At 40.3% G+C, this 25690-nt stretch overlaps 3 protein-coding genes across 4 annotated transcripts in view; 2 read left to right on the top strand and 1 right to left on the bottom strand.

The window, feature by feature from the left end:
• scn8ab (sodium channel, voltage gated, type VIII, alpha subunit b) overlaps nucleotides 1-25690 on the bottom strand; it is a 119558-nt gene that overhangs the window by 23464 nt on the left and 70404 nt on the right. The gene's annotated exons all lie outside the window — the stretch shown is intronic.
• krt18b (keratin 18b) lies at nucleotides 5453-9546 on the top strand. 2 transcript variants are annotated; one of them, XM_056253916.1, is made up of 7 exons: nucleotides 5453-5999; nucleotides 7618-7700; nucleotides 7907-8063; nucleotides 8624-8788; nucleotides 8867-8992; nucleotides 9122-9342; nucleotides 9433-9546. In XM_056253916.1, the coding sequence occupies exons 1-7, from the start codon at nucleotides 5559-5561 to the stop codon at nucleotides 9461-9463; spliced, it is 1224 nt and encodes a 407-aa protein (XP_056109891.1). In that variant the 5' UTR covers nucleotides 5453-5558; the 3' UTR covers nucleotides 9464-9546. The 2 variants fall into 2 exon arrangements, with proteins under 2 accessions (XP_056109891.1, XP_056109892.1); XM_056253917.1 differs by having other exon boundaries at nucleotides 9122-9355.
• si:dkey-195m11.8 (fidgetin-like protein 2) lies at nucleotides 12477-17963 on the top strand. The gene is made up of 3 exons (XM_056253918.1): nucleotides 12477-12632; nucleotides 12934-13034; nucleotides 15853-17963. The coding sequence occupies exon 3, from the start codon at nucleotides 15861-15863 to the stop codon at nucleotides 16692-16694; it is 834 nt and encodes a 277-aa protein (XP_056109893.1). The 5' UTR covers nucleotides 12477-12632; nucleotides 12934-13034; nucleotides 15853-15860; the 3' UTR covers nucleotides 16695-17963.

Genomic DNA, 25690 nt, shown 5'->3' with positions numbered 1-25690 from the left:
TTGCCTGTGTGTGAAGGGGTTGTAATCACACATTAAAATGATCCACTTGTCGAGTTTTGCTTTTACCTCTGAAGGCCAGTATTCCTATTTCTATGTGAAGTCTCCGGGTCGGATTTACCGCGAAATCCAACGGATGTGACGTGCATGCACGCTCCCGAGACTCTCTCCTTATGAAGGCCCTGTCCCAAATGGAACCCTAAGCACTCGCAGTCTTCCTCTGAGTCCGCACTTTCATGACGTAACGCCGCTTTGAATGTCGGGAATAAGTCTGCTGTGGAGTCCGCATCAGCGCGGGCTCGGCAAAAGTGCGCATCAAGGGCGCAAATCGACCGCAGAGGGGGCGCTAGCGAGCACCCTTCTGAGATCTAAAAATGACAAATGGGACACACTGCGGTCTCACGGACTCAACGGACACGCGCACGCGGCAGCCATTGTAAGTCCACAAGACCGAAAGTGCACATGAAGTGTGCCATTTGGGATTGGGCCATACAGTCTATTGTAGACGGTCAGGGAGTTACGTCCGGTTAAAGGCGCACGTTTTTCGGCTTATATCTCAGTCAATCTTTGATCAATATTTCCAAGACACTAATCCTTCGTAGTGCTGGACGGGGCCTTTCGAACGAGCCCACCCCCGATGTCCAACTCGCCCGGCTCCCCGAGTTATAGCCGTTCGAAATCGGGGGTCCCAGCGAACGGCAATCCGGTAGGGGGCATCCCCGAGGCCCGCCACTCTAGCGTTCAGGCAAGGGTTCCCCTGGGACCCCCCCTCCCCCCTCCCCCCTCCCCCCCCCCTTTGCGTTCCAGAGATACAAGCGATTTTCTTCTGAGATCGTGACGTCACCGGCGTCCGCAAATTTGCTGCGCACCCGATGGTTTTCTGCTAATATCTCCGCGAAAACACCACCAAAAACTATGGAACTTATATGGTTCTTTTCAGCTCGACTAGATGGTCCCAACGAGCTCGGTGCTCGCCGAATCCGTCTAGTATTCGCCGAGATATTTGCGTAATAGACGGTATTGTCTATGAGTTCGAGCACGAGCGCTCTTGTAAAATTTGGTTGCAATCTGAAACATCACCACTAGAGGCCGCTAAAAGTTACATAGAGCACCTTTAAAGGAAGTCTCTTATGATTACAATTTGAAATAAATGTTTTTTTTATTTTTTATTAGTTTTAAAAGCGTAATGGATCCCTGTGATTCCAGTCTTCAGTGTCACATGATCCTTCAAAAATTATTGTAATATGCTGATTTAGTCCTGATCAACACCGTTATTGGAACTGTCCTTCATCACAAACGGTGGCGCGTGAATGCTCAAGAAACATTTCTTATTATTATCAACGTTGAGAACAGTTATGGTGCTTGATATTTTTGTGGAAGCCATTGGCAAGGCTCTTATAAATATATATATATATATATATATATATATATATTGTATATTTAATGTCACAATGTAATAAATAAAACATTTTTTTTACAGATTCCAAAACTTTTGATCAGTGGTTGTAGCTAAAACACATTCTACAAACATTCCTGGTTTGGTGGTGAGTAAGAAAAGGAAAAAAGTTTCCCCTTACTGAAGGATTCAGCTTTTCCTTTCCTTGTTCTTTTCATTATTCTTTTTTATTTTTACTTTCCTAAGTATGCCCGAGTTGCAGATAATGAGCGGGTAAAGCAGAAGGTGACTGGGTGGAAACACGAATAAAAAAAAACACAAACACAAAAGAGTAATAAAAAGTTGATTTTAATATGATTTGCCAAAGACTTTGTTTCGTTCTTGCTACATCCCGTCGAGCCAATTGCATGCAGTTTCATCTGGAAATGGGTGCAACTGAACTAAAAATGTGATTCCACCCTTTTCAAAGCAGACACATTAAAAATTAGTTTAAAAAAAGGCTATCAGATTCATAAATATATGTAAATCTGAGCCTGTTGGTTAAGTAATAAGCCTAAAACATTGCATTCATGTAACTGAGAAATAAAGCATGCACGTTTGTGGGTGAGAGAAATAAAGAAAGAAAAAGAGTTTAGGAGTGGGGGTGGTCACATGTTGTAAAAGGGGGCAGGGTGGTGGAATTCCTTCACTCTGGAGTGTGACTCACTGTCCCTCTATTTTCCTGCTTTTCCTCTAACTCTTTCTGCTTGCTTTCTGACAGATGTGGCTGTCAACTTTTCATTAGACTCTTCATTTGTAAACCGTGATGGCTTGTCTGTGCTCTACAAACCTTATCAACACAAGGAAGTTCTTTGTTCAGACATGTGACATCCACTAAGCTACTGACTGGAAAGAATTCAATAATGAAGTGAGAAAAAGGCTGTAAACAGAATTTCTCATGATCAGCGTTCTATCCTCCTGATTTAAGTGATGTATCTCAATATGACTATTGTTGATGTGCACAGCGCATTGGTGATGTAGCCACAAAAAAAGGAAACGAAAATGTTGCTAGGAAACAACAAAACACACACATATGGTTGCCATGTGTATGATTGAAACAAACACTCAGTTTGATCCTTCAAGGTCTTGGATACGACAATGTACTTCCGTGCATATAAACCAAAAGCTCAAGCTGGAGAGCATGCAGGGGACTTAAAGCATGAAGAAGAGAGGAGAAAGAAGAGAGGGTTGAACAAACCATGCACTTTTCCCCTGCAGGGCAGTTTGTGATTTGTATTCAGAGCTCTCAGAAATCATGGGATGGATGACTCATCTGGTAACCAAAGCTCCCTGGAATCTATGGACATTCCATCCAAACAAAGACACTGCAGATTGCACTTTAGTTTTGACAGAGAAAGTACTATAGCCACAGACAAGATGCAGTTAGCATTCTGATCCAAGTCAGAGATACATTCCATGAAATCAATGAATTCAGTCTGCTGCCTGTTATCACAGGTATTTTAAGCTGCGCATGTTTAATCGAAAAAAGTGAGACACGATTTGTTCCTTGAAGCCCATTAAAAGTTTGTAGTAATTTACAAACATTGTGTGAGTACAAAAAAAATCATACAATACTGCTGAGATCACTGAACTCAAGAAAACAGATGAAAGTTTGGATAAGCATGTTAAACTTTAAATGCATGAATGTTTCGCCAATCATTATTACATATTCGGGTCTTTAGTGACCCGGATTTGGATGGATCTCTTAGTATAAGATCTCTTAGTATATTATACTCAATAGTATAAAACTCTCCTGATATTTTAATATCAATTACAAAGTAATAAAATAAAGCATATTTCGTTAATTTTTGGAACTCTGAAAGATTCAATTTGAGCTGATGCTTTTTACCATCACCACTGTCTTCGGCAGAGCTCATTTCCCAGTACATCAGCATCTGGCTCATATTCGCAATCTCAACCATTATTCTCAAAATTACCTGTCTTCAAAATCAAAATTTTGATCACTGACAGCATCTTTACCAGATCCACCATCAAGTGCAAGATTCCATACAGTACTTACTCTGCTGTAGCCTGCTGTATAAGAAGTCGCTGAGAGCGTCGTTTAGGGTAACGGCAGCAGACAGCGCACACGAAGCGTGCTCTGTGGGGGCCCCGCTGGGCATTACTGGTGTAGCACCACCCCAGCAGAGTACGTCCCTGGGATAGAGGTCCAGTGGCACCGTAAACCGGCTCAATCTCTTCCATCTCAGATAGGGGTGGACCAGTACTACTTTATTTGATTTTTTATTCTAAACTGTTTTAATTATTCTTATTTGTTTTGATTATTTTAATTTCTTCTATATAAAGCACTTTGAATTGCCATTGTGTATGAAATGTGCTATATAAATAAACTTGCCTTGCCTTGCCTTGCCTAAATTACTGAGCCATTTCAAGTTTTGTTGACTTAAGTATTCTTTTGTTTTATGCCTGCAGTAATTATGAGTGAAACATCACCTCATTATTGGGTATCAGACATTGCCACCTTGAGGAATAAAGATTAATTGCACTTGAGTCATCAGAGATTCAACTATTGTTGCGCAGAAAAAAAATACTTACACTATTACCTACCTCCGGTCCATAGCGACCTTGTATACCTTTTACAAAAATGTAGAAAACAGACATTCATTCATATTTTTTTTAAAGAAAGAAAAAAAAAAGATGATCTTTTAAAAAATGCTTTTTGAAAACTCCTCATGTTTCTTTTATCTCCTGGGTGTGTTAGGCCTCTGGGTGTCTTGTTCTTTGGATCACAGGCATTTCAAAGCAACATCTTCATTACAACCATTAGCTGTGTTATTGTTTTTGTCCTCCTCGAATTTCAAATCCATAAAATAAAGGTCAATGTGGTCCAATGTTGTTTTGAGGGTGAGTCAATTATGACAATTTTGGGTGAACTATCCCTTTAAGAACCTGAGTTATTAGTTTTTTGTTGTTGTTGTTGTTGTTGTTTAAGGCTGGGTTCATACTGTACAATTTTTACAATCCTTTCTAATTGTTGCCTGTCAGACTGTTCAATATGATCCTAGTGAGATCTTGGGTAAAAGCCATGGCATACTGTGCAACATCAACAATAGTTTACTCTTCACCAAGTTTTGCGCTACAACAAGAAATCTCTTCTGAATTTGGTCTCAAACAGCAAAAATGCTACCAAAATCATAAAGTTTAAACCTGGTAAGTAGAGGTTCACACTGTTCCTCATTCAATGAACTCAAAACATTCAGACATTATCTTGAGGTTTTGCCTTAACAACCTTGTTTTTGTACAACTCCCAATTTATTCGGGGTGTTTAGACTTTATCAATGTTTTTTAAACATAGCACATCACATATTTGGACAGTTATGTAATTCTGAGCAGGACCTTAAAAGGCCAAAAGCAAGTGAAACTATTTGTAGCACTGCAGTTTGCAGATATAGAAGTAGTAGTTTTAGATGTTTTTAAGGGATAATTCAGCCAAAATATTAAAATTCTCATTTTTGTTCCACACCAGTATGACTTACTTTCTTCTGTGAAACAAAAAATAAGTATTTATTTATAAGTACAATAAAGGTCAATGTGGTCCAATGTTGTTTTGAGGATGAGTAAATTATGACATTTTTGGCTGAACTATCCCTTTAAGAAAAAGAGTTAAAAAAAAAAGTTGAAATCCAATCCACATGTGGCCATTCTTTTGAGAAAATGCACACATCAAAAACCACTGTTCTTCTCAGTTGGATTTGTCATTTAAGCTTTCACAAAAGCATTGTGAGACTGAAAGCACAAAATGAGCCTGATCTCAAGGCTGTATCCTGTTGCAGTATGTATATGTGGCCGGGGCCAGACGAGCTCAGGGACTGGGTTCAGATGGAGGGAGGCAGAGGGGTGAGATAGGGGCAGGAAAGGAGGGAGAGAGGATGTGGGAAGGGCGTTAGAGAACACCGGAAAAAAAAGTAAGGGAAAAAACGGACCATGTGGGCAGGGTCTTAGCTGGTCAAGTGTGTGTGTGAGTCAGAGAGAGAAAAGGAGGAACAGAAAGAGTTTAGTGGGGGTATATAAGCGGCACAGTTCTCTTCCTGTGGCTCTTAAGGGTTGACTTCCCTCAGCGTACACTCGTTTTCTCGTGCAGCCAGTACTTCACTTCTCCACCACCATGAGCTTCTACGTACCTCAGGCCTCTCACATGTCCTTCACCCGCTCTGTGCCCGCACACCGTGCTGCTAGTACGTATGGTGGGGCAGGTGGACAGGGCACCAGGATCTCGTCCGTCTCTTCCATGTCTCTCCGTTCGGCCCCTAGAAGTGGTGGCCTTTCCTCTTCCTCGGCCTACAAGGTGAGCTCAGCCAGCATGGGTGCTGGTGCAGGGGGGTCCCTCAGGGCCAGTGCTGGCTCCTCAGGGGCCCAAATGGGCAATGAGAAAGGCCAGATGCAGAATTTAAATGACCGTTTGGCCACTTACCTGGACACGGTGCGCAGGCTGGAGCAGGAGAACAGCAAACTGGAGATGCAGATCAGAGAGGCCCTGGAGAAAGGTGGACCAGAAACTCGCGACTACAGCAAGTACAACGCCATCCTGGATGACCTGAGGAGGAAGGTGAGAGACATTGTTGGGTTTATACGCTTGTGTGGGGGTTTTCAAGCTGCAAAAGGAAGCATTTGAGAGTTTGAGAAAGAGCAGGCAGTTATTTATGTTAGGAGGAGGAGATACCAGATGTTTTGAACTAAAAAGAAAGTCATAATCAAAACTTAGCAGTAATGTAAAAGTTTTGCCTAGGCAGAAAATAGTCATTTTATATTTGAATTTCAACAAAACACAATGAATTCCTATAGTCTAGTGTACTGTAGACATCTTGCAATTTATGGTATGTAAAAATGTATAAAATATAATATAGTCAATTTACAACAAAAATAATTTTCTTTTGGTTTTAGTTTTTTTTTAAGTTTGTGTGGATATTAAACTAATGAAAACTATGTGTATTTTTTGGTTGTTTGTTTGTTTGACACCAAAACCTGAGTCTCTTTCATGTCTTAAGAATATGTTAACAAAAAATGTGTTCATGAGAACCCTTCAGTGAAATAAAAACGCATGATCAGATTTCCGTACATCTCAATGGAGGGTGTGGCACACGCCCTGTTCTCTCTCTCTCTCTCTCTCTCTCTCTCTCTCTCTCTCTCTCTCTCTCTCTCTCTCTCTCTCTCTCTCTCTCTCTCTCTCTCTCTCTCTCTCTCTCTCTCTCTCTCTCTCTCTCTCTCTCTCTCTCTCTCTCCTTTCTTTTGTGCTTGTTCTGCTTTTCATTATGCATTCTGGTAACTACCAGAGGATATTCCTCAAATTTGCTTTTAAAAATCTATGCAACCATGACATTGGTCACAATTGTTTCTAAAACATTAGAAGTATGTTTGACGGACTATAGCCAGCTGAAACTTCCCTACAGAGTCTCTAAGTAGAGTCATAATGCAAAACAGATGTTGGATGAGCAATCGCACACACGCTCATGCACCCACACACAACAGCACTCTCTCGCACAACAAGAATGTAATGAAGAACTGCATCATTTTTAGCAGATGTGGCTGAATCATTACACATTTAGAGTTCAGAAATGTCTAATCTTTTCCTTAATCCCAGCAATACTGAAAAGCAGACAACTGAGCTAAGAAATGAAAACATAAACTAAGATGAATTATTACTATATTCTTAATTTAGGAAAATAAATTTTACTACAAATATTATGACATTTCAAACAGCCAGGTCTGATAAGTAGAAGCGCATGATAACATGCAACCACTGCAGGATGTGGCACATAGACAAACTTTGTAGGAGTTATTGTTTGATCATAACTTCTATTTCAAATGTTCTGCTCTACACACATAGATAATACAGTATATACAGACATACACAAATTCTCTCACACGCACACATCAAACATATAGCAATAAAACCCTTTCTGCCTTTTTTTCATATTTTATAGTCTTGCTCAATCAGACCCTTTAATGCTTCAGAATTTCATAAAGAAAGTTAATTCAGTAATACAACATATGATTCCGGACAATTAGTTGATTAGATAAGAACTCATACGTCTGAACCTCATTCCAAGAATGCTGTAATTAAAACCATCTGACAAATCTTATCTTTCGCTACAGAAAAAAAAAAGATGGGTGGATGTCAAAAACAGGTTTTGTTTGGTGAAATATGTGCTTTGTTTTGCCTGTAGGTGTTTGATGCCACTGTGGACAATGCTGGTTTTGTTCTGCAGATTGACAACGCTCGTCTGGCAGTAGATGACTTCAGAGTCAAGTTAGTTTCCATTATTACACCACACCACAAGCATTGTAACTCGAAATCAAATGAGCATGCTTCTGAGAATGTAGCCATTTTTAGAATGACATAATTGACAAGCCAGAAATCATCAGCCTGACAAAAGCATGTTGGAGGACTGTTGACATGCGCACAGAAACATTATAGTGCATTACTTTAAAGACTTTGATGTGTGTGTGTTATAGGTTTGAGAATGAGATGGCCATCAGGCAGTCTGTGGAAGGAGATATTGCAGGTCTGAAGAAGGTCATTGATGACACCAATATTGGACGCCTGAATGTGGAGGGTGAAATTGAGTCTTTGAAAGAAGAGCTTGTCTTCCTCAAGAAAAACCACGAAAATGTAAACAACCATTGCATAAGAGCCACTTAACACACACAGAAAGAGATTCTCAGAATAAGCTTTAAGACCCCATGATATAATTTGACGAGTCGTTTTTTTTTTTTTATACATTTGTTGATGTATTTCCTATTAAAGAAGACATTTGGGGCGGGACAAATCAGGGTGGTCAGCAATAGGCTTTTGCTTCATCACAACCACAAACCATGATTTGCAGAAGTCAATTGCAGGGGGTGTATTAGAGGGAGGAGCTAATTCTAGAGAGCATTTGATTGAAGAAAAATCTATGTGGTGCAAGATGAGTCATCAGATGGATATTCTCATTATTGTAGTAATATCTCATATATTACTATATCTATTATTGTGTAAGCGTTTAGGGGTGTGCTAGCATAAAGATGGATTTATAACTTACAGACATAGACTAAAAGACACAAAACTTAATGCGACCTTTAAATTGATCACAGTCTGTTTCTACTTCAACAACATATTAACATCATCGGAATTCAGAAAAGGCATAATACTCTCCAAGTGTCTCAGATTTCTTTTCTGTTCAACTTTGACAGGAAGTTGGGGAGATGCGAAACCAGATCTCACAGTCAGGTGTTCAGGTGGATGTTGATGCACCCAAAGGACAGGATATGGCTCAAGTGATGGAAGATATGAGGGCTAACTATGAAAAGCTAGCTCTCAAAAATGCAGAAGAGCTCAAAATGTGGCACGAATCCCAGGTACAGAACCCTTGACCACTACATGACAACAATTTCGCCATGATCTAACAAACTAACCATCAAACTCTTTCTCCTTAGTTGTCAGAAGTTCAGGTGCAGGTCGCTCAGAACACAGAGGCATTACAAGGAGCTCAGATGGAGATTAATGACCTTCGGCGACAGATGCAAACGCTACAAATAGAGCTCGCATCCCAACAAAGCCTGGTAACGTGCACACACATGCCACTTTATGAATGTTTGAGATTTCAGATATCATATTTCAGATCTATAAAAGCTGAACTTTTAATAAAATAATAAATTCATGTTGAAAATATTTGATGCCAAACTTTCTAGAAAGCGTCACTTGAAGATACCCTGCGGAACACAGAGCAACGTTCAAATGCAGAGATGGAGAAGTACAATACCATCATTCTGCAGTTTGAAGCTGAGCTGGGACAGCTGAGGTCAAATATCACAGAGCAGGGTCAGGAATATGAAGCCTTGCTAAATATGAAGATGAAACTGGAAGCAGAGATCAGCACTTACAAGAAACTTCTAGATGGAGAAGACTTCAAGTAAAGACATAAAGTAAAACTTTAGTTGTTATATTTTACAGTGTATCATGCATGCACACTTACTGATTCTGATTTTTCTTTGTTGTTTAGACTCCAGGATGCACTAGACGGCCGCGAGTGATATTACAAGCGGCAATCTTGAAGAGCAGACCACAGAATGTGGGCTAAACGACTCCTCAAATAAAGTTACGATTTTAGATAGCATTCACATTGGAACTTGTGGCAAATCTTTATCATTTGAAAGTACCTTTCCACTATGTCTAGACACAACAAAGTCTGTCATGTACTCATGTTGGTTTCATTTGGTTGTCATTTACAGGTTAATTATTACTTTACGTCAACAAAGCTTGTTCCACCCTACAGTCTGACTTAACACAGACAATATGAGTTACAGAACAACAGAGGCAGCTTTTTAAACATTAGATGAGTCTTTATAATACACAATCCCATGTCATTGCACATTTATACAGTAAACATTATGATTAAATGTGAAGAGAAATTTGAACTTCTCGATCAAGTCAAGGCAGTAATGAAATAAAAATGTGCTTTGTGAAATTTGTAAAAGAGAAATTTGGAGTCAAGCGAACATGAACAAACATCTAAAATCTTTTGAAAAGGGTACAATGGTTTCCTCTTTGAAGTTGTACTTTTGTCCACTAGATTGAATGCAAGCGAGCATAAATGGGTCCTTATTTCACACAAAAATTCATTAAACTCAAATTTTAGCACATGCAGTAAGTCTTAGCTATACTGCTCATTATTCGGTCTCCAGTTGTCAGGTGGGTCAAAATTAATGTGCTCATATATTCTAAATGAAACAAACCCTATCAAAAATGTGACTGGCTCTTTTAAGGCAGGACTTCCATTCTTACTGAGCATTAAAATTCCTCCGGATTTATACAAGTGATTGGCTTAATATTTGTGGTCTATAGATATGTTTTAAGCTGTTGGACTAACACCAAGACAGGATACAAAAAGAAGCCATTTAATAGACAACATTTAAAATCATATATAGGTACAGATGTTTTAGCTGCCAATGCTGTTAACTTCCACTAACAAGACACACAAGCTTGTTAGTATTTAATGTTAGCCATTTGAAGAGCTGCGAAGGGCCATCTGGTTTCACTCCAAGAAAAACCTCTTACTACAAATCCATATGAGTTCTAGTCTATAAAACATTTAATTTTATCAAGAAAAAAATAAACAGTATCAGTACATGATATTGTGCTACATGTTAGCTAATTTTCCTCTAAGACAATGAAGCATAGATCAATCTGGAAAAGTCATTGGATTTGTTTACTTGACTTTTGCACAATGAGCTAATGCCATGATATCTAATTAGCTTGCTAGAGATCCATTGCTTGGGTCCTGTAAGCCTCTAACTAAACTGATTAGCTGAAAAGCTTAGGTGGATTGATTTTGAGTTCTCCAAAAAGATTGAGACACTGTGAATAGCTCCAAAAGTACCATTTCTAATTAATCAACAAGAAATATAATGCAGCTGCTTATTTGATAACAGTTCCGTATGTTGCATATTTACACTTTGGCTTCACAAAGGAAGTTATTTTAAAATAAAATTACAATAATAATAAAAAAATTACACTGGGGCAAAAAGATTTTTACTAAACACACACATCGAAAATATTCTGAAAGAGCTATTATAGCCTATTTGCAACCAGACAGAAAGCAACATAAAATCAGCTGAAATATACAACAACTGTAACTTGTGGGCTGCATATAAGCTACAGTGTATACAAATAAATTACAGTAATGCCATCAATGAGCTGTTACAAGTAGTTATGCCATATATACATCATTTATCACGCAAGTTTACATGAAATTGTTGGGGGGGTGGGGATGTGTAAAGTGCCAAAACAAGTGCCATGCCTAAATGGATGTCTGGTGAATAGCTTAAAATATATTCATTGATGAATTTTATTGGCTAAGATGCCATACATTATTAACCATAGAAACCTCCAATAGCCTACCTGAAGAAAAGTTGTTAGCATTACCAATTAGTGTTGCATGATTTACTAGAAGTATACAACTGAAGGCTGCCATACAGGAACATTTGTCATGTGACTGATCACCTGTCAAAGGAAAATAAGGGAAAACATTTTTATACTTTGATGAAAAATGCTATACATTTAAATAGAGAGTAGCAGTGTTTAAAAAAAACACTGATGGATTTAACAATGAAGTACTTTTTTTTCTTTTTCAAACTGTCCAATGAAAGTAATGACATTAAAGACATTCTGTTTCTCTGCTTTGCCAATAGTGTTCCACAGAAAACATCTATTTTACAAGCTTATCTAACAAGAGTTTGCAAAAGTATTTCTACAGATTGCATGTTAATTAAGTTTATTTTATTTTTTTATCTTTCTCTGGAGTCAGAGTGACCGGTGGTTATCAAGTGTCCCTTCAGAGACTGACATAGATAGCGGCTGTTCAAACAATGACAAGCACGAGCATATGTTAAGCACATATACGTTAAGATTTTCAGTTTTGTTTTGACTTTTAAATATGAATTTTCTATTTAATATATTTCACATGGCAGGGAAACGTTTCCACATTAAATAAATACATTTTTTAATTAATTCTGACTTCAATAAAAAGAATGCAAATGATTACATGAAAGCTGTTTGGATGAGGGGAAAGGAAGAGTGTTTAGCTTCTCCAAAGCTCATTTATGTGGAACGATTCCTCTTCGCATTCCAGGGATCTTCAACACCTCAGCAGTGGAATTACAGCCAACAGCACCCTCAGCTGTTTACTAGATAGAAGTTATATTTTGATATCCAGATCATTTTTTAACCCTCACAACAAGGGTTGTTTAACAAAGCCCTCTGAGAAACACAGACATATATTAGACAAATATAAGTTATTGCATTGGACTATACTTTTTAAAAAGCTACACCAATGCCATGTGTGCATGATTTATAAGACACAGTTGAATATGTTAATTTTAAATAAACAGTAACAGTTATTTAAAATTAAAATATCCTAAAGAGATTTCCATTCTCTCTCTCTCTCTCTCTCTCTCTCTCTGCTTAAATACTTTCAACTAAAAGGGAGGGCAGGGGGGAGGGGAGGATTTGGGTGGGTGGGGGAGGGGCTGTGCATGTGGGCTGTTGTCACAGGGACAGAGGGAGGTAGTGCAGAGTTGGATAGAAGAAGAAGAAAAAAAGAAGAGGCAAGAGACAAAAAAGAGTGTGAGAGGCATGGCAGCGTAAAGCTGGGAATTTACTTATAACTGCAACTGTGCAATGGGGATTCACAGAGAGGGACTGGTATGTTTCTTAATGCATGTGGAGTACAATGACAGCTTTTATCTGTTTACATTTTTAAAAACACTCTGTCTTCATCTCTGTCTCTCATTATCTGTTAATAGTCTTTTGCTTGTGAAGTTAAGGAGAGTGAGAGAGAAAAAACATTTTGGTTGCACATGCATTCTGGGTTTATATATTATAATGTCTGTTTGTTCCTTTTGGTTTGTATGGATATAGGTATGTGGGATTTTAAGATGGTGGAATTTTAATTTTAAGAAAGTGTGACATCATGCAAAGTATAATTTATCTCTCTTTCTTTCAGGTATCTGTGTTTATGAGCAATGGTGGAAAGATTTGTGCACCCCAATAGTATTTACAATCAAGAATAACACGCTGGTACAGAATTCTGGTTAAAACAGCATGGTGAGTTCATGCACAATGCAAAAATAATAATATTAATAATTGCATATTTATTATATAAGTCTGTGTAGATGTGTGCATATGTTGGATACGATTCTGCTGGAAAGTGTGTGTTCAGCAGTAGCCAGAGAAGAGTAATGACTTTACCAGCTGTTTCTTTGCTTTCAGCTCATTAGCCTTTTCACTATATCAAGGGAAGAATAAGAAGTCTTGAATATTATTTGTTTTACTGATAAAACAAAAACCTTTATTTAGATTTACATTTTCAAACTAAAGGATGGCCAACATCTAATCAAAGGTCATTTGCAGTGCATGGAATTATGTAATATAATGACTAATACATTTAGCATCACAGATCTTCAGCCATTTAAATAACTCTTCTTATGATGTCCAACCTGGAGCATGTGTGTGTTAGTGTGTCCGTGTGTGTGTGTGTGTGTGTGTGAGAGAGAGAGAGAGAGAGAGAGAGAGAGAGAGAGAGAGAGAGAGAGAGAGAGAGAGAGAGAGAGAGAGAGAGAGAGAGAGAGAGAGAGAGATAGAGAGAGAGAGAGAGAGAGAGAGAGAGAGAGAGAGAGAGAGAGAGAGAGAGAGAGAGAGAGAGAGAGAGAGAGAGTAAGTGTGTATGTGTGTTTGTGTGTGTGTAGAGGATGTGCTTTTTAAAAAGATTCCAGGCTGAATTCTTGGCATTCCGGGTGCAGCCATATTTATGGATGGGATCCTGTATCTTCAGCGGAAGTTCTAGGAAGTGTGTCAATTGGAGGGAAGCAACATAAAGATATAAAGACATAAATAAAAAGCAGATTTGTATATAGAAACAGGCATTTGAAATATTTTTAAATGAACAAGAGTAGTTGTGTTTCGTAAGGATTTGTTGGGATTAGCGAGGAATCTCAACTCTCTAGAACCCTGGCTATGGCTAATATGTTAATGTTCGTGTATATTTGTTTAAAATGCTCTTAAATTCTTAGTGTGCCGTCAGTCTCCTACCCTCTTTAGAACTTCGCTCTAATCTGTCGATTCTAATCTGCCTTCATCTTCCAGAAGGCACACGAAAATAGACCCACATGCACACACACACATATAAATATAACTGGTTGTAAATCCAGTGTTCAATCGCTCATTTAAATCGTCTTTCCCTCATCAAAATGTGTGAGGATGATGTGTGCAAGGTTACTGAGATTACACTCGCACAGATTAAGATGCAAAGAATAGATCACATCTTGTCCAGATTACTAAGCGGTTCCATATGGTGAATTCTTGTTGGAGTCCAGTTGTGAACTTGTAGTGGTTTTGCAAAACCACTCAACCTCGTGATTTTGCTATTATTTTCTATTCCTGGTGGAGAAACAATGCACAAGGTAGCTAAAGGAGCTATTTAAAGGGAAGGTTACTCAAAAATTCTAATTCTGTCATCATTTACTCACAGGTTTGTAATGAGGGTAAGTAAATGATAGTTCTTATGAATTATTTATCGTTGGTAACCTGTCCTTTCTCTGTCATGTGCATTATTTCTCAGAGATGAATAAAAAGTACTAATAACACAATACAGAATTTCCAGAATTTTTATTTTTGGTGAACTATCCCTTTAAATACCTCCTCAAGCTATCTTTTGCACTTACATTTTAAGTATAATCAAATTGGCTTTACAACTAATTTCAACTTAAATTATATTAAACTGACTTTTAAAAATGTAGTTGAATCTCGTATAACGAATGAAATTGCTTAAATTATTTTGATGAGTTAAAGAAATGTAAAAAAAAAAAAAACATATGCTGTCATGACTTAGTGATCATGTCCTTTTTTACAGTGAAAAATTAATAAGTAGTATAGCCTACCATGCAGAATTTCTGAACTTTCATTTTTGCATAAACTGAGGAACACTCCGACTTTTTGGGACTTTAGCCTATTCACCTTATCCCCCAGAGTTAGATAAGTCCATACATACCTTTTTCATCTCCGTGCGTGCTATAAGTCTGTTTGACGCACCCACCGCTAGCCTAGCTTAGCACAAAGACTGGATGTAAATGGTTGCAGCTAGCATACTAATCCAAATAAGTGACAAAATAACGCAAACATTTTCCTATTATGTTGTGATTTATAGTCACAAAAAACAAAGTCACATGAGACACAGACATATTTTAACCGTATAAATACTGGGAACTATATTCTCTGAAGGCGAAGCACTGCTACTTGGGCGGAGTGATAACCGCAACACCTGAGACGCGCCGTGGTGAGGAGCAGAGAGTTCGTTCAGAGTTTGGGTACGGTACGTCTCAGGTGCTGCGGTTATCACTCCGCCCAAGTAGCAGTGCTTCGCATTCAGAGAATATAGTTCCCAGTATTTATACGGTTAAAATATGTCTGTGTCTCATGTGACTTTGTTTTTTGTACACTCTGTGACTATACAAATCACAACATGTAAATAGGAAAATGTTTGCGTTATTTTGTCACTTATTTGGGTTAGTATGCTAGCTGCAACCATTTACATCCAGTCTTTGTGCTAAGCTAGGCTAGCGGTGGGTGCGTCAAACAGACTTATAGCACGCACGGAGATGAAAAAGGTATGTATGGACTTATCTAACTCTGGGGGATAAGGTGAATAGGCTAAAGTCCCAAAAAGTCGGAGTGTTTCTTTAAATACCTCTTAGCTATCTTGTGCCTCATGTTTCAACGATGAATACAAAGTAATAGTAACATTGTGCAGAATTTTCATTTTTTTGATCCCTTTAAAACAGATGCCATCAAGTATTCTTTTAGCATGTACAATATGCAACAACAAAAAAGCTTTATTAATTTATCATTATATATTTTGATTTTCCAGGTGTGGCAATGATGTGGTCATCTGAGTGGGCGGAGCAACACTATGATGTCTCCTCCACCACATCATCTCCAGTTCACCCTAAGCCCCTCCCATTTCCTCAGCCCGGTCGTCCTGCGTTCTCAGGCTACACTGATGACATCACTGCCCTCAGTGCCTCTAGCTTGCTAAAGCGCTATGCAGAGAGGTATTCCTTCAACTCGGCCTTACCAGAACATGGGGGTTTCCTGAGAAGTGAGCAGCACCAGGAGCCGTGGCCTGGGGGGTACAGCACGGACGGGCCTCCCGGTTTAGACCCACTGAAGGGGAGCGGAAGTGATCTTTCAGAGCAGCAGTACAGCAGCGGATCCACGTCTCAGGATTACCCTTCATCCTACAGCAGCCAACATCTGCTACCTAAACCATCCTATCTTCCGTCACCAGCGTTTGCCTTGCCGTCTGCATACCTGCCCCCCGCACCAGGCTACGCTTATCCCCAGCAATGCGGTCTGACAGCTAGTTACCCCCACAGCACCCCTGCTCTGCTGCCCTCGGGTCTACACACCCCCACACCTCTTCACAGCAGCCACGGTGCTGCTGATCTCCCACGCAACAGGAAGTTTGGCTTCGACCAGTCCAAAACGGCCAGAGTGTCGCCTTACACAATCAGGGACAAGAGCGAACGGCAGAACAGCGACAGTGGTGGAAATGTCAATGAAAGCTGTGGGACGGATATTCAGAGCTACAGGCCCGATAGACTTTCCACTCAGACCGATCTCGAGGCAGATTCTGTGGGCAAGACCAGTCATCTACGGCCTCCGGAGACAAGGTCTTACGGAGGTCCGGGACAGTACACATATCCCTGAGTCTACTTGATGTAGTCAGTCTAACCTTTTTTTATTTTATACATGATTATAGCAATACTTGAACGCATCAAACATCAGGGCGAATATTATTACGGTATGAGACCAGATGACGGTCTGAGAAGATTGATGTTTCTCTTATGCACATTATCATTATTCCTGACTGCAGCTTCCATGTGACCTGTAGCACAAACACTCTTTTATATCCCTGAAATTACTCTTTCTTTTTTTGTTCTCTTCCTTTCCTCTTTTACTCTCTCTCTCTCTCTCTCTCTCTCTCTCTCTCTCTCTCTCTCTCTATAATTATGTTGTGCAGTGAAGCACATTATGGTGGCAAGCACTAATCCACCGCTTCAATCAATGAAATCCAAGCCAAAGAAAAACTGAAAGAGAGGAATGGAAAAGAGAGAGAAATATGGTAAATCAAAACACATTTGATTGTAAATCAAAGCACACATATGAAAGTTTCATATGTCATATGGTTTTCATACATTTTGTTAGTGAGCATGTCAGTGGTAAGTGTCATGGATGTTCTTCAACACTGAAGTCAGTGGGATAAAACTCTTTATTTTAGGAATATTATATAAGATTCCTCTATAAGCTTTGAATGTAAATCTGATTTCCCTCAGGAATTGTGAATGAAGCCATACTTAATGTTTATCTTATACATATTTTTGGGTTTGACAGATGTTTTCGTCTTTTATTGTTAAGTTAGTGTAGTTTCTTTGCCATGTCCATCATTTTTAAAAAAAAATTGTAACCTTACAAACAGTATTTCAATTATTAAAATGCAAAGTGAACAGAACACATAATATAGCTTTCACAGAGCTACTGCAAAAAAAGGCTAAAAGGATTTTTGCAGTCTTTTCCACAATTCACCAATTGTGACGTTTACTATGGAAACCCACAGAGCTGTCCCAGCCCCCTGAGTTGATCACTGGATGCGTTTTCCTCTGACCCTCTGACCCTTCTCTGTTTTAAATGAGGCAAGTGAAAGAATAGAGAGCTTTTGTTATGGAGAGGCAAGCGGGACATACACTGAAATGTACAAACCGAAATGAAAATGACAGTCTAGCTAATATTTTAAAGTCGAAATGTTATGTTATTTTAACACTCACGAATGCAATATATGGGACATACATGTACAAATTTCATCTACCTCACTGTTACATTGCTGTATGTTCAAAGTATGCAATTGTGTATTACATGTCTAAATGTCTACCTCAAGAAAAGAAAAAAAATACACAAAATAAAAACTATTGTACCAATGCAGCATTTGCTCTCTTGATTACTCACAAAGGCAGTAATATTGTTAAATATTACTACAATTTACAAGTATTTGAATCATTTCTATTTTAATATATTTGAAAATATACAGCATTTATTCCTGTGATGGCCAAGCTGAATTTTCAGCATCATTACATTCTTCAGTGTCACGTGATCCTTCAGAAATCATTCTATGCTGATTTGCTGATTTTGGATTTGCTCAAGAAACATTTCCTACATTATCAGTATAGAAAACGGTAGTGCTGCTTTATATTTTTTGTGGAAACCATAATATATTTTCAGGATACTTTGATGAATAGAAAGTTTAAAAGAACATGATTTATTTGAAATCGAAGTGTTTGTAAGAATTTAAAAGTCATCACTGCACTTTTGATCAATTAATGCATCTTTGCTGAATAAAAGTATTAATTTATTTCAAAATAAATAGCTGATATTGATATAAAAAAAAACATAGTTTTGTATGCAGTCCTCAAATACATGGTGATTTAATTATTCCACAATCTGCTAGTATTAGGCTTTTACAGGCTTTACAGTTAACAGTATTCATGCCACTAGTTCCACAAGGGCCAGATGCACAGCTGGTGCCGTTAGGTCACCTTGTATCATGTCCAGGATGATATTCACATACCATGGTCTTCAACTCCCAACAGAAAATCACAACCTTATGGCTGTGCAGATGTGTCTCTATATAAGCCCTTCAATCGCATGGTCTTTCAAGGAAAAGGTCAAGAGAGGTTTGTGTTCTTTTTTTTTCTTCTTCTTTTTTTTTTTGCATTTTTAATTCTATAGGCCATTTCCTTTTTTAATCAATATTTGTATTGTCCTTTAATTAAAACAGTGTTCAGTGATAAAGTGAAAATCTTTTCTAAACCACCGTCCCCTCCATCTACGTAGAAAGCACACTCAAACTTAATTGTATATTTTTTAATTTTATTCTATAATTCTAGTACAATTTTACACTGTTTTCGATTATTGACAGTTATCATATATGTGTATTATTTGTGAGTTGCCCTCTAGTGGCCAACCGTTTAAACACTCTCAAACTATTCTGAAAATCATAGAATATTCCTTCAATCATAATTTTCCACACATTCTTTTTATTTCAGAAGTCCTCAACTCTCACAAACTAAACACTAAACACAGATGCTGACTTTTGACTATCCGCTTCTTCCTTATGGCGACCCCCCACCCAAAAGCGTTCCCTGCAGTCACTGTGCAGCAGAGTGTGACAGATGCTCTATTCTCTCCGTCCACCCCCCACCTCCCAGCACACACAGCCCTCAGCGCTTTGTTTTTCAGAAATTTCAATACTGTTCTCGCCGTTTAATCGTAGACTGATGAATCGGGTCTTTTACAGATCAACATCTTTGTGCAGACCAGTTTTGAGAATGGTTCATGGTCTACCAATTTAAATGACCCTTGCAGTATATATATATATATATATATATATATAAAATTCTGATTTAGATCAATCTTTATTGATAACCAACAAAATCTCTGTGATTCTTTCTAGCACTTTACTCTCTTTTATACAACATAAAGAAAAATAATCTAGCATGTATTCATCTACAACAAAATCAGTGATAGATTGGACATATGTGAACATCTAACATATACCGTATGACACATTATTTAGTAACTACAGAAGCTTTGTACTAGCCTGGTTAAAACCAGACCATTCTCAGTTGTAACTGAGTTATGGTCTGGCAATAGCCTGACTTCGTCATACTCATATTCTAGTCAGAATGTGAGTCTGATACTGCTCCATAGGGCTTTGATTATGAGGCGTGTCTTAACCGAACCAGGAAAAAAAAAAAACTCTGCACTCAATTGGATAGACCTACAACCAATGAGAGCAACGCAGTAAGTCAACTACTTTGCATAGCACAGTTGTCAACTACAGAACTCAAATGCACGCACGCTGGAAGAAGTAAAATAACGAGTGTTGCTTCTTTTACTTGGCCCTCTATGAGTGCGACCAAAGGAGAAACCACAACGACCACAGGGTTTTCATTGCGTCCCATCTTCTTAGTTACCATCGGAGCCAGCTGATAAATTAAACTTTTGCCGAATCCCATAGGAAGGACGGCAAACACATCTTTCCGATCGACAAATGCCTTGATTGCAGTTCTATGTTCGTCTTTTAAAATGAATGCGCTGTTGATTTCTTTTACAACGGACGCGATAGCGGAATCTCTACATCTCAGTTCTCCAGCTGCAGTCATCTCTGAGGGAAACCAGTTCAACCCAAGCGCTCTTTGATAACGTGAGGATTACGTCCCTGCAGATCATCTGTCCATCATCGTATAAAGCCCGCCCTGGCAATTTGATTGGCCCGACGATTTCTGAACCGATCATAATTACTCCTCAATGGAGCGAGTCCAGACCGAACTTCCCGATCAAAAAATGTTGTGGGCGGGGTTCGGGCTGGCATCCAGGCTAGTCTGGCAAAGCGTCATAGACAAATCATTTCCAGAGGGGCGTCACCAACGGACGTCGCGGATAGACCTAAAACCAATCAGAGAATGAAGGAGATGGCGTATGCAGAGCGGCAGAAACATCTCCGAGTGTTGTTCTTTGCTCGGTTTTTAACAAAAGGGAAACGTTCAAATCGCTTAAAACAGACGCGATAACTGATTCGAACGAGTGATGTTCGACGGCGGCATCCATCTTTGTAATGTAGGCTACAAAATCTGCTTCAAAATCCCAGCGCTGTCGTCATCGTGTAAAGCCCGCCCCAACGTTTCTGATTGGTGCCTTGATTTCGGCGGATTGGAAATGAGTTTGAATGAGCTCTTTGCCAGACTAACTTTCAGAGCAAATCTAAATTTGCCGGAAGTTGTCTGGGTTTTCCCAGGCTAGCTTTGTACATGTTATTGTATTATTTGTCTCCTGAGGATGATATTCCCCCCTGTACCTGCTCTCCTAACACATTTAAAGAGAGAGTTTGCACAGAAATTAAAATTCTGCAACCATTTACTCACCGTCATGTCACTCTATTTACTCAACGTCATGTCACTCTATGCTTTTCTTTCTTCTGTGGAACACAAAAGAAGATAAACATGTAAAGTGACTGTGTCATCAAATGTTTCCCAACATTTTGGCCCTGTCAGGTTCAAACATCCTTTGGTTAAAACAAATGTTGATCTGCTGGTTTTTAGTCACATATTTAGAGTTTAAATATTTACCAGTTACACAAATTTACCAGTAATTGGGTGTGGCGCTGGGCAAAGTGCACCAGAAACTTGATAAAGTGAGTAAAAACTAGTCTAGTCCCTGTATATGTTGGTAATTCAGTCTAATTAAAGACATTTCACTTTAAAGTACCACAAAATTACACTGCCTGTTCTTTTAGTCAAGCTATGTCTCTCTCTCTCTTTTTTTAACCACCAGTCGGATGTAAGGACATTTGGACTTTTGTTTTTAGTGAGTCTTTGTTTGGCTCACAGTTGACAGGGGTGGAGTGGAGGAATGCTCTTCAACAGCCAACAACACAGCCTTCAATTCATCATGATAAGAACACAGAAAGGGAACATACACAACCCCATCAATGACACCGAAAACAGAAACCTTAGGAAGTGTTTGTCAGCAGTCCTTACAAAGTCAATGTTGCGTGGATCCAGCAACACCATAGAACAGTGATCCCTAAACAGAGAATGTATGCATACCTTGAGGACCCAGGAGGTACTTTTGGATTTTTTATACATAAAATAATTTATACAACAGTTCGTTATGGTTCTCGATTCTGATTGGCTGAGAGCCTGAGAGCCATGCAATATTCTACAAGTATCGGGAACCGTAACACCGTTTGTAGTGCTCCGCTTGCAGCATTTCTTACGGAAAGTGTCATGGCGGACGAGCAAACCACCATAATTTTACAAATATTACTGTTGTTGTGTCATGGAATAGATTTTAGGCGATAATGTAGTTATTTAGACCTCAAATATGCAAATTATAGGTGTATAAACATTGCACATATTTGACAATTTGTTTAGACGGATTCCCAGATTCGAGCTCAAGGGCATCACCGGCTGTTCAGCGCTCATGTAGAACAGAACCCGCCGAGAACAGCTTTCTCTTGTCCAGTCCTTCGGGAATTTGCCACTGGCTCTTACAGTATGTAGATAGTGTTTTAAAATGAAGTAGGCCTATAATTTCTTTTGGGTATATCAAGCTGGCAATATTTGGTCTTATTAATCTATTACTTGTTCCAAATTGATTTGGCCAAGGGCAAAGTTAAGTTTCATAATGTTGTATTTATTTAACTGAAATCCTGGCCTACTATAATTAGTGCTGCTTTTGTACTTTTGAATAAACTGTTTGCTTGTGTTTATTTCCTATTGTACAGACTTCTTATAGGCTACTTTTATAATGGCTAATATTGTTTATTTAAATATTGTTTTTTATATTAATAAAATATATTTTATATAAATAACATGCCGTATTTGGTATTGAGATTGTTTTTATGAGTGAGTCAGGAGCAAAAGACTTTTATATTGAAAGGGACTGAAATAAGGTGAAGTGTGTATACACGCAACTTACAAATGCGTTGACTAAGCTGTCATGGGGAATCCCCTTAAAGGAGGGGTAAGCGCTGAAAATGTACTCGGTTACTAACGTAACCTCGGTTCTCTCTAGATGAGGGAACAAGTGTAGCGTAAGCTAGCTTACGCTACGGGAAAATCCCTTTTCTCGAGAATACTGAAGCCAAAAAATTATCCTTAATTTTGCATTAATTTAAAATGCATTGCTGCACAGAGCAGACCTAGGCGAGGCAGCTCGAACGCCTATTGGTTGCTCTGCGGCAACTGCTGCAACCTATCGTGGGACTGTACGTGACGTAAGCACCAATGAGGGCGCAGGCACCCGCGCACGTCACGTCCTGCCAGAAGCGGCGTAGCTTATGTCTATATAAGCAGAGTCCAGATAGGGTGTTCTTTGGTTTTTCATACTGAAGCGAAACCAGAACACAGCACAAGCACGGCAGGGTTACACAACACTCGTTCCCTCATCTAGAGAGAACCGAGGCTACATTAGTAACCGAGTACGTTCTCTTACGAGAGTACTCTCGCGTTGCGTAAGCTAGCTTACGCTATGGGAACCCAATGTAAAGCGCCGTGCGTGCTAAGGTCGTCCACCCATGGCACCAAGGGGATGTGCCCAGGGTACTGTCTAGGTCAACGAGGCGTGGGCCTAGAGCCCAATTTATACTTCTGCGTCGAACTCACGCCGTAGCTACGTCGTAGGCTGTGTGTAGCGCACGTACCCTTCGGCGTACCCTGACGTGCACCTCTCCTAAAATGTAACAACGCGTCAATTCTACGCGTACCGCAAGCGCTGTGATTGGTCTGCTAGAACCGCTCCCCAGCTTTTACATGCTCCCTCTGCATGTGTAATTGCGCGTCAACGCAGACAACGACGCAGAAGTATAAATGAAAACCAACGCGTAGTCTATAGCGTGGAGGCTCCGCGGTAGGTCCAACGCAGAAGTACAAATCAGCCTTAAGAATAGCCATATGTATGTTTTAATGGAATGGGTGCTTAGCACAGTATAACAGTCAGGATGGACGAAGTCAGCCTGAGCTGCATGATGAAATAATGGTACAGTCTGTCAGTCAGGAAGTTTTTTTTTTTTACTGAGAACAGCTTAGCCTGTAGGGCAGGAACTTCCAGGTTGTAAAACCTTATAAATGTAGACAGAGAGGCCCAGCCTGCCGCCATACAAAAATCCTGGAGTGAAACCCCACTGGACCAGGCCCATGAAGAGGCCATGCCTCTAGTGGAATGGGCCCTAACGCCTAAAGGGCATCGAAGGCCCTTAGACTTATAAGCCAGAGCGATGGCGTCTATAGATAACTATCCATCTGGAAAGGCTCTGTTTCGAGGTGGCTAGCCCTTTAGTGCGGCCGCCAAACAAAACAAAAAGCTGTTCTGACTGCCTGAAAGCAGCCGAACGCTCGACGTATATTCTTAGCGCCCTGACCGGGCAAAGAAGATTCACGCCGTTCTCACCATCAGATCCTCGGAGGGCTGACAGTGAAATGACTTGCGCTCTGAACGGAGGGGAGAGCACTTTGGGGACATAACTGTGTTTTGGTTTGAGAATGACTTTAGAGTCGTTAGGCCCAAATTCAATGCACGTAGCGCTCACAGAGAGCGCGTGCAGGTCACCCAGTCGCTTGACTGAAGTAAGAGCCATGAGAAAAGTTTTGAGTGAGAGACATCAGAGATCCACAGACTGCAGTGGTTCGAAGGGGTCGCTTTCATGGAAAGCGTGGAAAGGTCCCGGACCGGAACCATGGGGGGTCGAGGAGGGTTTAGCCTCCTAGCCCCTCTAAGGAAGCGGGCGATGAGATCGTTCCTCCCCAATGACTGGCCATGCAAGGGTTTTGTAAACGCTGCTATGGCTGCAACATACACTTTGAGCGTGGAGGGGGACCTGCCCTCGTCCAGAAGCTCCTGTAGGAAGTAGAGAATCTCTGTAACGCCACAGCGCTGTGGGTCTAGGTTTTTAGCCAAACACCACCCGGAAAACAATGACCACTTTGAAGCATAGAGCTGTCTAGTAGAGGGTGCTCTAGCCTGTGTAATTGTGCTTAACACTCCTGCTGGGAGATCAGCGGGTAGCCGCTGATAGCCCATGCGTGCAGGGCCCATAAGTCGGGGCGCGGGTGCCAAATCGCGCCCCTGGCCTGAGAGAGGAGATCCGTCCTCAGTGGGATAAGCCACAGGGCCGTGCTCACTAACTGCATCAGCTCCGGTAACCAAACCTGGTTCATTCCAAAGTGGCGCTACAAGAAGCACAGAGCATTTGTCCTCCCTGATTCGCTTGATCACCTGTGGCAACAGTGTGATCGGGGGAAACGCATAGAGCGGGCAGCTGGGCCAGCTGTGGGCCAGCGCGTCCTTATTTTTTGTGAAAAATATTGGGCAGTGCATGTTCTCTGATGACGCAAAGAGATCGATTTCCGCTCTGCCAAAGCTGTCCCACAGTAGTTGGACTACTATCTGTTAGCGAGCGCAGGTTGTGCTGAGACCACATGAGGAGGCGTTCTGCCAGTGCATGAAGGCTCCGGGATCTGAGACCGCCCTGGCGGTTTATGTAGGACACTACCGCCATGTTGTCCGTGCGGACTAGGACATTGTGGCCCTTTAAGAAAGGGAGAAAATGCCCCAAGGCGTTTTCGACCGCTTTCATCTCTAGACAGTTTATGTGCAAGCGCCCTTCCTGGGCTGTCCACAGGCCAAAGACCGGCCTGCCCTCGTAGAGGGTGCCCCAACCTGAGTTGGAGGCGTCTGTCGAGATTACTTTCCGTTTCGAGATCGTTCCCAGAAAAAAAGTTCTCTGAAAGTTCTTGAGAGGGAGAATACTGCCGGCCCTGAAAGACGCCGCTGAGCGTTGTATCCGCAGCGGGCGCTGTGACGTCAGCCGCACTGTCATTGACACAGAGTCTAAGTCTGTTCCCAGAAAATAAATTTTCTGGCTGGGAGACAGCGAGCTCTTGGTCTAGTTGACTCGGAGACCCAAGTTTTGCAAATGGTTTAGCATTAAAGCCTTGTGCGCTACCAGTTCTGACTCTGACAGATCCACTGAAATAAACCAGTCCCTCGGGCGAATTTGCGCAAGGATTTGTCTGGTCGTGAGCATTTTGAATGATCTTTTCGGGGCTTTGTTCAAGCGCCTGAGATCTAGGATGGGTCTGAGACCACCA

This window comes from Rhinichthys klamathensis, unplaced genomic scaffold (assembly GCF_029890125.1).
Source record: "Rhinichthys klamathensis goyatoka isolate OS25496 unplaced genomic scaffold, OSU_Roscu_1.1 h1tg000109l_1, whole genome shotgun sequence".
In the NCBI taxonomy this organism is placed as follows: domain Eukaryota; kingdom Metazoa; phylum Chordata; class Actinopteri; order Cypriniformes; family Leuciscidae; genus Rhinichthys; species Rhinichthys klamathensis.
The sequence above is the reverse complement of the archived record's forward strand: the minus strand, read 5'-3'. Positions and strand labels throughout refer to the sequence as shown.

Bases quoted from the DNA above. Each gene is read 5' to 3' on its own strand.
- si:dkey-195m11.8 (XM_056253918.1), top strand. From the start codon at position 15,861: ATGATGTGGTCATCTGAGTGGGCGGAGCAACACTATGATGTCTCCTCC.
- krt18b (XM_056253916.1), top strand. From the start codon at position 5,559: ATGAGCTTCTACGTACCTCAGGCCTCTCACATGTCCTTCACCCGCTCT. The intron at 8,064-8,623 runs GTAAACAACCAT...CAACTTTGACAG, and splicing joins TCAAGAAAAACCACGAAAAT to GAAGTTGGGGAGATGCGAAA. The intron at 8,789-8,866 runs GTACAGAACCCT...CTTTCTCCTTAG, and splicing joins AAATGTGGCACGAATCCCAG to TTGTCAGAAGTTCAGGTGCA.